This window comes from Cladophialophora bantiana (genome assembly GCF_000835475.1).
Source record: "Cladophialophora bantiana CBS 173.52 unplaced genomic scaffold supercont1.10, whole genome shotgun sequence".
In the NCBI taxonomy this organism is placed as follows: Eukaryota; Fungi; Ascomycota; class Eurotiomycetes; order Chaetothyriales; family Herpotrichiellaceae; genus Cladophialophora; species Cladophialophora bantiana.
Genome location: NW_015971584.1, coordinates 33,258 through 45,570, shown reverse-complemented (window position 1 = coordinate 45,570; position 12,313 = coordinate 33,258). Strand labels below are relative to the sequence as shown.

At 50.9% G+C, this 12,313-nt stretch overlaps 3 protein-coding genes across 3 annotated transcripts; 1 reads left to right on the top strand and 2 right to left on the bottom strand.

Annotated features, from left to right (window-relative positions):
* Positions 1–2,850: 2,850 nt before the first annotated feature.
* On the bottom strand, positions 2,851–4,696 carry Z519_06928 (glucose-6-phosphate 1-dehydrogenase; the record flags this gene model as incomplete). The annotated part of the gene is made up of 5 exons (XM_016764665.1): positions 2,851–2,960; positions 3,020–3,906; positions 3,966–4,363; positions 4,436–4,529; positions 4,653–4,696. The coding sequence occupies 5 exons, from the start codon at positions 4,694–4,696 to the stop codon at positions 2,851–2,853; spliced, it is 1,533 nt and encodes a 510-aa protein (XP_016618615.1).
* A 1,361-nt stretch (positions 4,697–6,057) lies between these two features.
* Z519_06927 (60S ribosomal protein L33-A) lies at positions 6,058–6,872 on the top strand (the record flags this gene model as incomplete). The annotated part of the gene is made up of 3 exons (XM_016764664.1): positions 6,058–6,082; positions 6,241–6,346; positions 6,674–6,872. The coding sequence occupies 3 exons, from the start codon at positions 6,058–6,060 to the stop codon at positions 6,870–6,872; spliced, it is 330 nt and encodes a 109-aa protein (XP_016618614.1).
* A 3,349-nt stretch (positions 6,873–10,221) lies between these two features.
* Positions 10,222–11,981, bottom strand: Z519_06926 (uncharacterized protein; the record flags this gene model as incomplete). Its single annotated transcript, XM_016764663.1, has 3 exons — positions 10,222–11,128; positions 11,188–11,894; positions 11,952–11,981. The coding sequence occupies 3 exons, from the start codon at positions 11,979–11,981 to the stop codon at positions 10,222–10,224; spliced, it is 1,644 nt and encodes a 547-aa protein (XP_016618613.1).
* Between the last annotated feature and the right edge of the window lie 332 nt (positions 11,982–12,313).

Below are 12,313 nucleotides of genomic sequence, written 5' to 3'. Positions count from 1 at the left end.
GTCTCCCACTTCGCGCTTCCCACTGTCCCTCTCTGAATTGAGAAATTCTGAAATTCTGCCATCTCTGTTTTTGACACTTGTACCGAACGCTACCAACTTGTCCAGAGCCTCCCGTGAGCATGACAATCAAGCCAGGCATCAAGCACTTACTCCGCACCCATTTGTCCACTACGTTTGATACCAGGTCTGTAAATCATCGCCAATCAGTCTTACGGTCTCGCCCGCCGCTGAGGGTGAAAACTGCCGCCGAAACACGCACGAACCGTTAAGTGCCATGTTCCATCCCACCATTGCCCAATTCCTCTGACAAGATCCGCATGGGCGGCTTGGGTGTGACGCCAGCATGTCAAGAAAATAAAAACTTCGAGCTCCGATCTGTCTGACTGCCTACAACCCAAGTTGCTTTGTTGACATGTATGCCAGAAATCAAGAACTGGGCACCTTGCCCACCACTGACACCTTTGGCATCTGGTTGCGACTGGCACTTGTAACTCAAACTCCGTCTCACGTTTTCGCATTCCCCCAAACTTCTTTCCTGGAGGGACGCGCGGCCGCCTGAAGCAGAAGTGGGAAGAACACTCTCGATGGAGCCATGTCGGTCAAGTCTCATCCGCCGCAAGTCCTCAGTCTCTCAGTTCAGTCTTTTTCCCTTCCAAAGACCTTCCGGCCCACAATTCCCTTCCTTGTCCCCCTAACACACTCTCTTCTCCTATCGTATACGTATGTTCACGTCGCTTTGGCAGCTTATCATGCAGCCGACCCGCTATATCAAAGCACTGTTTGCATCATGATTTCTGAGACATGCTGCATCTCCCTGGCTGATCCATCCAACCTTAACCTTGTTTGAATAAAGAGGAAGCTCATCATTCGAACTATCGCAAATCCCTTCGTCGGAAGCATGAACCGATGGTACAAGCTGCTGCACTCCATCCCGCCAGGCATAAAATTGTGTTTCTGCCACCCGGAGCTTCCGAAGGGAATGCTTGCCTTTCACGAATTGCTTCATTAATTAATGAGCTCCATCTCAATTGCCAGACACAAAGTACTGTGTGTTCCCTTACCCCTTGAATGGTTCGATCCTGCCAGACCATGGACCTACAGTTAAGTCCCTAAAAGTACGAGCTTAGGTACTCGGTACCAGGAGCCCTAGAATGTTCATGGGCACTAAGAACTAGGTCAGCCTAGGTACAGTAGGATTTGCCCGTACCATGGCCGCTCAGCCACAAACATGGTTCTCGCGGGGTCTCAATACTCCGTACAGGGTACTTGTCCTCAAGCCACGACTGCAGTTTATGCCATGTCCATGTTGCTTTATCGATATGACTTTCACAAGCCACTCTGCCGTCACCCTCAGAGCCGAAAGGCAGGAAGGGCAAGACCTTCTAGTCTCAAGGTAGGTAGCGAGGCATATTATAGCAGACGGGTTGTGACTGTGGAAGCTCGTTCGAGAACAGTCTTCTGAAACAACCCGAAGATCTACTTACCTGCCGTGCCCTAGCTAGGTATACCTTTTTAGCCACCATACCGCGGAGGTACATGCTCAGTACGATCTCGGGGAAATAGCTTCCATGGTCGAACTTGGCAAAGCACGACATATCAGCTCTCCCTGTCAATGACGACTCCGCTGAAAACGTCTCGCTAGTTATATCATCGCATGACGCTCGTCTTTCGATCATTGGGGTGCCTGGTGAGCGAGTCAGTGTTAGTGTGTGAGAAAGAGAAAGGAAATGAAAGGCAAGAATGCTATAGTCTGAACGAAAATACCGTCACTCCCCCCTCAACGACCTAGTCTGCCTCATTTAACAAGGACCAACAGCAGAAAAACAAGAACAAAACACCACGACGCGCGATGAAGTCTCTCACCATGTACCCAGTCCCCGGGGCTCCCAATAAAGCTAAAGCTGACTTCCGTGATGACCTCGATCTGGTGCAGCTGCGGCGAGGCGCGGCAACCACAGGAGTAAAAAGAACTCTCTGAACTCAACATGGGTACCCTCGACCGGGATTCCGGATAGATGAACGGACAGGCCCTTAGAAACTATGGACAGCGTGTGTGTATATATGGCCAAAGACGGAGTCGAGGAACACTAGCCCATCGTGTGTCGAAAACTTACATGGATGGCTATTATCAATCATCTCGAGATTCTACGATGAAGTCTGCTGGCCTTCCACCATCGCCGTCTTTGTCGAACGAAATCGCTTTCTGGTCTCAACAGTAAACTGGAGATATGCAGGTGGCTTGTCGGCAGCACCACGTACAAGTATCAAGTTCTGCAAGTCAAGCCCAGTCCCCCATGTTTGTCTCCGTTGGGTATCTGTGAAATAGTGCTCAATCGCAAAGGCCGTAGAGAAGTGAAGTACAGATGACATTGAAACTCTAGTTGTGGTCTTACGGTTTCCAAGGGATGCCCGTGCGTGAGCTTTTTTGTCGACGAGGTAAAACATGGGCTTTCCCGGGCTCGACTGACTTTTGCTGGACTGCTCTATGCGGAAAACGACTGTATGTGTAGCTTGTGTCTATCTATCGAGCACTACCCACGTGCATCGCGTTGGTGCTAGAAGTTGATTGGTACTCGTCATAGCGTCAACGCCAGCCTTGCATTGCCCATGCCACTCGTGGAAGCCACCCCTGAAAGCATACATGTTGCTCGGTTTATCTCTCAAATTCTCGTCCTCCATCGCATGAGTCCTCGAGACCTTACGTCAAAACCAGGAGCAAGGCAGGAACTCAAGCTATTACATGCTACCCAGACGATGGCTCTTGAAGCACGCGAGCCTGCCTTCTCTTGTAGCAGTCACAACGGTATGAGGGTAGAGAATGATAACTGTGATAGCAGCTCCTTTGCCGGCCTACAACTTGTTTGGAGTGCTCTGGGTATTCCACTGGTATCCAGCGGCATCGCTGAACTTGTAGCCGTAGGCGGCAATGAACTCATCCAAGACGGCCGGGCCGCGCGAGCCTGTATTGAAAGACCACATCAGTCGCGATTCAGCAATTCTTGTCAAAGAAGAGGCTTACCGTAAGGATATTCCATGGGAACGATGTCTTTCTTCGCATCTAGGTAGTGCAACAACGGGGTGAAGATCCTCCAACTGGCGTCCAACTCATCGTCACGCACGAAGTTGGAATGGTCTCCCTTCATGGCATCGAGGATCAAACTCTCGTACGCCTCGGGGATCTTCAAGTCTGAGAAGCGGCGACGGTAGGTGAGATCCAGCTCGGTGACAACCGTCTGCATGGACAAGCCGGGGAGTTTGGAGTTCATCTTGAGGTAAACTGACTCGTTGGGTTGAATGCGAATGACAAGTTCATTGCGGGGGATATCCTTGAAGATGCCCGAGGTGACATCCTTGAATTGCACACGAATCTCAGTCTTCTGCTCGTTGAGCGCCTTGCCAGCCTTCAGGATGAAAGGCACTCCGTCCCAGCGTTCATTCTTAATGAAAGTCACCAGGGCGCAGAATGTTGGACACCGCGAGTCCTTGGGAACTGTGTCATCTTCCTTGTATGCAGGTTTGGTACCATCCAGAGACTTGCCATATTGGCCAATGATGGTGTTCTTGGGCTCGATCGCAGGAATAGCCCTCAGAACTCTGACTTTCTCGTCACGAATGTCTTCAGCGGAGAAGGAAATGGGTCGCTCCATGGCGAGGAGAGTCAGGACTTGGAGCAAGTGATTCTGCATGACGTCGCGAATGATGCCGAACTCGTCGAAATAACCACCTCGTCCTTCGGTACCAAAAGGCTCTTTGAAGGTGATCTGGACGTTGTCGATGTGGTTGCGATTCCAGGTAGCTCCGAGGAACTCGTTGCCGAATCTGAGGATGAGCAAGTTCTTCACCATTTCCTTCCCAAGGTAGTGGTCAATACGGAAGATCTCCTCTTCTTTCCAATCAGGCTCGAGGCTATGGAAAATCAAAGTTAGTTTGGGTTGCGAAGCGGACAGTAGAGACGTGCAACTTACGCCTTCTGCAACTGCCGTGAACTGGCCAAGTCCTTGCCGAAAGGCTTCTCGATGATGATTCTGGCAATGCCCTTCTGGGGATAGCAATTCCGCTTGAGATGTTGGGAGACTGTGATGAAGACACTGGGGGGGAGGGCCATGTAGAAGACTCTGTTGCCCTCCTTGCGGGTCTTTTCAACCTCTTCAATATGCTTGTTCAGCACCTGGAAAGGCTCATCTTGGTCGTATTGACCGGAAATGTATGTGCAGACAGAGCAGAATTGGTCGAGTTGTTCCTCAATGTCTTTTGTGGGCGTCTTTATGTAGGATCGAACTCTTCGCAGGTATTCGGCATGGTCCATCTTGGTCCGGGCATATCCAATGATCTTGATGTCTTTGGGAAGGAATTTGTTGCGGAACTGCAGTGATCAGTGTGTTAGTCGAGTTGCTCAACAGAATAGACTTGATGGGAGGCCAAGGGTGAAACTGACCAGCCCGAAAAGTGCAGGGAAAGTCTTCTTCTTTGCCAGATCACCTGAAGCGCCGAGGACGACTATGACCGTGTTCTCCTTAAGTTCAACGGTGCTGTGAAAGGGTCAGCCGTGTTAGTAAGAGGCTGTTCAATAATTTTCGAAGCGCATCAAGGGTAAGGGTGGGGTGATAGAGCGGGATCCGATGCCGCTGCGGCGCTCTACAATGGGGACTCACCCAGCATTTTCTGGCTCTTCGGCATGAATGATTGTGTCGGCCATGGTGAGTGAGGTTGCGAGAAGTACAAGAGAAGGAATAGAGAGGGGAGAAGAGTGAGATCAACAGAACAGGTCGACACCAAATTTTATTGAAGTGATGTTTTGTCAATATGCGGTGGGATGGTGATTAGCGGCAATAGTCACAAAGCTGGTGCTGGGGGAGCCGGAAATAACAATGGGAGAACAAGGTGAATGGGAGATGATTGCGGGAGCCGGACGCTTGTTGCTGTTCAGATCCGCCGCGGTTGATTGATGAGTTACGGGCTGAAAGTTGAGTAATGGCGATGGCGATGGTGGGGCAGGAGCAAACAGCAAACAGCAGCAGGTAGGAGCGAGTCCTGGTGGCTCTTTCCCTCTTGTCCCTCTTGTCCCTCCCAGACTTTTTATTTTATTTTTTTGGTGCCCCGCGAATGCTTCGAGACCACGTTCCGGAGTTTTGTTCGAAGCCTGTTCAGTTTCGTCGATGTTTCGAGTTTGACTAGTCAACAGCAAGTACACTAGGAGAGGGAATCAGAAGGAAACACGCAGCCCGGGCGCGTCAGTTCTATCAAATCTCAATATATCTTCTGTGCAGGAACCTGGCGTCCCTCTGTTCAACCCCCGTCACTAATCAGTCAGCGTGCCGCCGGCCGTGGGCATGACATCCATTACTGAAGCACTCCGCTTGGTGTGATTTCCTACCCTATCGAGAGCGCATCTGCCATCTTGACCGGACGGAATGATCGGCTATGCCCCGAGAGCCCATCTGGCCCCTTCTTTGCGTTTTCCTGTCTGAGCAGATAAGTTGCTTCGTCACTGTTGCACCCTTAGGTAATCATTGTTATGCCGCAGATTGCTAAGTCGGGACAATTTCTGGAAGGCCTTTGAGCTCTTTGGATTGGGTTGCGCCCTTCAGTCTCGGTCCTGAGCAGCTTACCATCATCTTTGTTCACCGTCTCTGGTGGAGATAGCGGGAGGCTCTGAGTTGGAAAATGGATTCCTCAAAGAGAAATCGCGCCGCGTACTGGCCGAGGGAGAGTATTAGCCTGTTATTGAAGGACCTCTTAACCCCGGATGATTTTCACTACCGACGCCTCGGAAGCGAGCAATGAATCTGCTGCAGTGAGACCGACTGGCGAGATTTGAAAAGGGAAAGTCTCGGCGGTACAATGACTAAATCTTGTAAATCGGATCCTTCACGTGACTGTGCTGAAATCTTGGCAAACTAAACCTGATATAGATTAGTGGCACACAAATCCCAATTTTCAGAGAGAACCGCAGCCAACATCCACAGCTTTGCGAAGACGACGAGACATCCGAACAATCGACTCCCATCTGCCTCCCGCTCTCACCGTTTCTCGTCAATCAGTTCTCACGCCGTCAAGATGGTCTCTGCCGGCGGTCACAGACGTATGTGCATCCCTGATTTCCGCCCTTTCCCCTCATATCCCGCGGCACAGAAAGTGACAAGAACAATTGGGACTGGGATTGGAATACGATTTTACTGCAACCCTCGGGACGGCAAGAACTTGAGCGAACAAGAAGCTGACCAGTCTGCGGATACACAGTATATGTGAAGGGCAAACACCTCTCCTATCAACGCGGCAAGCGCAATACCAACCCGAACACATCGCTACTGAAGATCGAAGGCGTCGAGGATACGAATGCTGCAAAGTATGTTTCCACCTACCCTGATTACACGCAATTTCTCTGCCATTTCCACCTCATTGAAGACTGAGGCAACGCGAAGAAGGGAGAAGGGAAGAGGAGGAACTGGGGCTTGGGGGATCGGGCTGCGACTCGCGTACAAATCTCGAACAGGCACATGTCTCTTTTCTGGGGCAATTGCTATGGCCCCCCCCTCCTCCTCCTTCTTCTTCCTCCTCCTCCGCGTTCCCCTTCCACCACACGGTCTTTGAGACACATCCCGATCGCAGAACGCATCAATCCCACTTGCAAGCCCCAAGGTGATTTCTTAGATACTGACTTGTTATATTGCAGATTCTACCTCGGCAAACGTGTCGCCTATGTCTACCGCGCCTCCGCCGAACGTCAAGGCAGCAAGATCCGCGTCATCTGGGGGAAAGTGACCCGTCCACACGGCAACAGCGGCATCGTGCGAGCCAAATTCCGACATAACCTCCCACCCAAGAGTTTTGGCGCTAGTGTGAGGATCATGCTTTACCCGAGTTCGATATGAGTTGTTTCGTCTTTGTACGGACGTTTGGGAGAGTGGTGGTGGAGGTGGATTTTCTGAACCCAGACCATGTCCGCCAGGTGTGACGGATGTGTTGCGGCGGTGGGGGTTCAAGGTGGATGAACTGTGGAGAGACAGAGCATGAGCATGAGCATAAGCACGATTGATCGGTCACAAAAGGAAGGCGAAAAAAAGGGCAATGTCAAATATCAGTGCAAACAATGCGAGAGAGACGATGCGCAATCCACCACTTCATGCCTGCTATGTGGAAGGGTGGTTTGAATTAGAAAACAACCCCTGCCACTGCATGGCTCGGCTCGGCATCCTCGAACAAAATGGACCCAGAGCGAGAACATGGCCGTGGTGCGAGATGAGAAGTCTAGAAGGGGAGAGTTGCTGATGCTGCTGCTGCACGGGCATTGATATAAGGGAACAGTGGGCGCAAGCTTCCTACCTAGGCACCCTTTTTTTTTTTATCTCCCGAGCTCCCAAGCGCAGCCTTTTCACAATGCATGCGCACGAATCATCAAAAAGGAATTTTTCTCAAAACAAAAAGGACCTCTCGATCGATTTAATCATGTGTATTTGCATCCCAGGTGACAACGCGTGCCTGCTCTATAGGCTACATCTCTACTACTATTCATTGAACATTCGCCTTTTAAAAGTAGAGTCGAAGAGATCGCTCTCCTTCTCTCGCCCCCCTTCTCCTCTTCCAGTAGAATCATATAGTAACTCGGCAGCGGTTTCAGCAGTACATTAGTACATAATAGTGACACACGTCGACAGCATAGATCCACAGATCTACGGACAATATCGTTCCCTTCGTATCATTAACGGGTCTGGATATATAGATCCACAGGATACTAAAATGAATCTTGAGACCTATGTATGACAGACACCACGCGCTTTTGACTTTCTAAATGCTTTGGGTTTTTCTTACGTCTTGCACCTTTTCGTCCATGGTATTCTATCATGACAACCAAGAGATCCTCGCAATGGGACTTGATGCTTATGAATCTCAGCCATAACTCTGCAAGACCGGCGAGCTGTTCTTGGCCGAATGGCCCGTACCGAAGGATAAGATAGGATGCAATTCCAGGTCAAAAATGATACACCTTGACACCAAGTAATACAGCGACGGGGGTGAAAAGACAGGGTGCTTGGCAGGGGATTAAGAGACACGGCTCTTTCATGACGAGTCGGGCCCTCCGATGATAGGTCGAACTAGTGCACTGATGAAAAGGGCGACACCCCAGGCGATACCTTCACCGACGACGCTTCCGGGGCAGAAGTCAGTCCCAGCGTTGATAACGAATGCTGTTCGGCATTGGGTCAGGAGATGCAAGAACAAACGCTCTGGGGAAAGAGTTGGGCAAAGAGTAAAGCTCACTGCTCCAAATGGCCCAATTCGTCGCAAGCACAGCAATCATGTTGATCCTGGCGACGGAAAATACGAACCTCCAGAATGTCGACAGCGATGGATCGTGCTGGTTGTACCCAACCACATTATAAAGAATTTCTCCGGCTCCCTGTCTCCTCCTATTGCTCGAACAGGCGTGACCCAACATCACAACCGTGAGGAAAGCACTGATAGCACTGGCACCAGCGATTGCATAGAAGGAATTCCAGAAACGTACGTATGCGGGATCGTTTGAAGAGACACCCACATCCAAGCTACCGGGTCGATGCAGAATATACCACAGCGCGAAGGGTAGACTGAATCTATTGAGCAGGGTATCTTCCACCGTGTGGTCTTTGAGCGTCCACGAATACGTATTCTGGTTGTCTTTTTGGCCCAAAACATACGCGAGTAATGATGAAGAATAGAAGCGTGAAGACGGTGGCCCGAGGTCGCATGGTTCAGAAGCCAACAAGCATGAAGGCTTTCAGATGGAAGCCATTGTTTCGGAGAAGATAAGTGGCAGCAAACATGGCGGCTATGGATATGACGACTGTGACGATGCCAGCAAACGGCGTCCATCGAACGCTGGGAAAATAGGCATACCAGGTGACGGCTCTGCGGACTCGCTCGTGGCCTGTGGTTAGAGCATTTATCAGCTTGTGAGCTCAAGATTGCGCGGATGGTTAGTTGGTGGGAAGAAGGCGGAGCCTCAGCGAAAATCAAGGATAAGAGGGCCACTTCTAGGTTGAAAATAGCAATTGAGGCAAGGAGAGAGTAGGTTGTGGGACAGTTGGTAAGTTTGACTCTGTCGATGAGGCCCTGGGGCATACAATTGATGTCGATGCTCATTTCGAGAGCGTGCCAGGGAAGTAGGGCTGATAAGGCCGAAGCTCTGAAATCGCAGTGATGTTGAAGCCACCTCGCCACAAAATGCTGTCTAATCGACACTAGGACAGGAAAAATGATCGAGTTCAATGGACCTTGGTCGAGAAATAATCATCGGGCTGGAAACTTGCAACCAGCAGGGCAATATATACAGTAGGATCGGCCTCGTGTCCGGCATGCTAGATATATAGAGACAAGTGTGCGGTGGTGGGAGGCTGTGTCTGCCTCGAAGCCTCAAGATGCTTGCATGAACTGTGTATCGTGCTGTGCATGACGGCAATTTGTCCCACAAGGTTTCGATTTGGGAGTCTGGAGAGCCGACATGGTCCGACACCACCACCGCTGATGATTGAGAACATTGTCTGCGGTTTCAATTCGCGAACGGTCGGATTTTGCTGCATCAAGCAGTGCATCTTGGGCCTTCTTCAGGTGTCACATTGGAGCCGGACCTTCGTGGTAAATGAGGCGATTGACCTCTTCTGCAGTCGCGCGATGCAGCATCCTCGAGTGACTTCCAACACCGAGGACTAAGCATCCCTAGACAATTCTTGGTCCTGTCGCTTTCCATTCAGTAGGACAATTCCTCTCTGGCGCATCGCGACTGGCCTTTCCAGGCAGAGAGTGTGGCCAACGCAGCCACGTGGAGTTCAGAACCAATGACGCTGACTTTAGACCAGAATTGGCCTGCATATTAGACGAGACCGGCAACCATCTGCAGGGTATGCTCGAATTGGCAGATGCAGAGAGCTGAAGCAGCTGAGCGAAAAGGGTTCGCGGACTCTCGTCGTCCAATGGTGGATAGATGCAAAATCAGCCACGGCCTTTAGCCTCGCCTAGGAATCGCTATTTAGGGCGATGCTTGTTGAGGCTCTACTTTGATGAAAACAGTCGATTCCGAGTACCCCATATTCCGTGCGGTCTTGCACAGAGAGCGTGTTTGTCCCATGTAATTTGAAGGAATCAGGGAAATGACCCTGAGAGTGTCTTCGTACAGCGAATGGCAAATGAAAAGACTCAGCCGCAAAAAGGGGGCATTCCACTTTGTAGCAAGGCTGGCATTTTACATCAACCCAACCGCTTTAGCCGTCTGGCAGCTTCTGCGGAGATCAAGGAGCACAGCGCTCCTATAAACATGCACACGGCGATCGCATTTGGCCCGTTCTTCAGATTGAGCCACCGATGATGGTCGGGATCTTCGTCAGCGACACTATTGTGCTGGCTCGGCTCTAGGATTGAGAAAACAACCCAACTGACAAAAGTCCCGACAAATTGAGGTAGGGTCGTATAGACATTCAGCACGCCCAGATAGACGCCCGCAAGCTCTCCTGTTGAAGAATGGGCACTGCCTCCATCAGGATGATTAAGTCGCAGGATTCCCTCGGAAAAGGCTCTGCGATGTTGTCGCTCATCATCCATTTCGACATCATAATTTTCGTCAGTGCTGCCACGGACTGCCGTGTAACCGGGCACGGTCGACCCATTGATGTCGGCATGTGGATCTGAAGACATCTTGTTGATCTCGATCCCGAGCAGCCCAAACGGTGCCCAGCACGATATAGCCCAGGGCACGCCACAAGCGGCTACCAGAGTGGTTGCAGAAGATAAGGTACGAACCCAGGGAGCAAATATTGTAATGATGGCGAAGAGGAGATTCGATAAGCTCCACGCAGAGACGAGATCGGGCTGGATGTTGTGCATCTTGCCTAAAATCACCTTTAAAGGCTTGGGGATTGACGCAGGCGGTCTAGGAGTGTACTTCGACTCGCGTGCTTCAGGTGACTTGATGAGGGCCGGGAAAACGACCGACGCACAGAAGGTGGTCAAAGAGAAAAACACCAACGCAAGGCTTCCCAGTCGCCCTATATTTCCCAGAGCGTCGTGCTCATCTTTTACCCCCGACTGGGGAGCAGGGTGTTCGTAGCGATAATATATCTCGCCCACGAATGTGCTTGAGTAGAACAAGAAGGGAAACCTAGGGCGGTATTCTTTCAGTGTGTCTCCAGTCGTCATCCTCCAAGGGGTCTGACTTACCATCCAACCCAGTTCCAGAACTGCACCCAACATATGGCTTGTATGTGTGAAGGGAGGTTAATTGTCTTTTGCCACAGACTAAAGAGGACGTCTTTCACCGAGGTATCGCCGTCATCGCAAGGTATTCTTACTCTCTCGGTAACAGCCCAACAAGTTATGCTAACTGTTAACCACAAGGCTAACGTTGCAATAACTGTCATTTTCTTGAATTGAGTGTCCCCTCCTATCCAAGGTGGAAAGATCGCGACCAGGTCAAAGGTGCCAATGAAGTAGCTGGCCAGATGACCTACTGCAACGAGCCTCGACGCCCAAGCAGATCCAGCCTGTTGCTGCGAGATGGGCAGTGTATCGACGATCAAGCTGCGACAGCATGCCTGGACTGCATTGATGGAGAAGTCCAAGGCATAAATGCACATGACGGCTGCCAGGATTGTCACGCTCTTCTTCACATCGCCCTCGGGGATGAAGAAGCCGACAACTTCAGAGGTCCAGCCCAGTAGCAATAATCCACCACCTGTAATAAGTGCCCCATAGACCATGTATGGTCTTCGCCTGCCGTATCTTGATATTGATTTGTCCGCATAAGCCCCAACTATTGGTTGCATGATCAAACCTGACAGTGGTCCCGCGATCCACACCAGGGAAGTTTTGGACTTCGTGAGACCGAGCTGGAGGAGGTAAGGGGTACCGTATGTCACTGCCAATAGCTGTTAACCTATGCTACTTGACGGGACCGTACAAAAATGTCCAAGAGAGAAACTTACTCTCCAAACCCCAACAGAATCTTTGGTCATTTGTTAGTCTCACAGGTTCCCCATTGAAGCCGAGATGGAAGTAGCGTCACATACTGAATGCCGACCAGGGAGGCTGTGAGCAAGCACATACGGATGGCCTCGGTTGAGCCTCTGATGGAGGGCGTGCCACTCCATGCCGCAGGTTTCTCCATTTCATGGGGAAGAGTTGGACGAGGATGGTTAGAGATCGTGTTGTACTCGGCGCCACGGGAACAGGGTCATGGGCGGACTGGAGGGGACAGACAACTTGCTGTCTCCGGTCACCGTCGGCGGCCGTAGAGATATAAATTCCATGGTTTGAAAAGGGGGGAATGCCCAAAAGTGCCTTATCT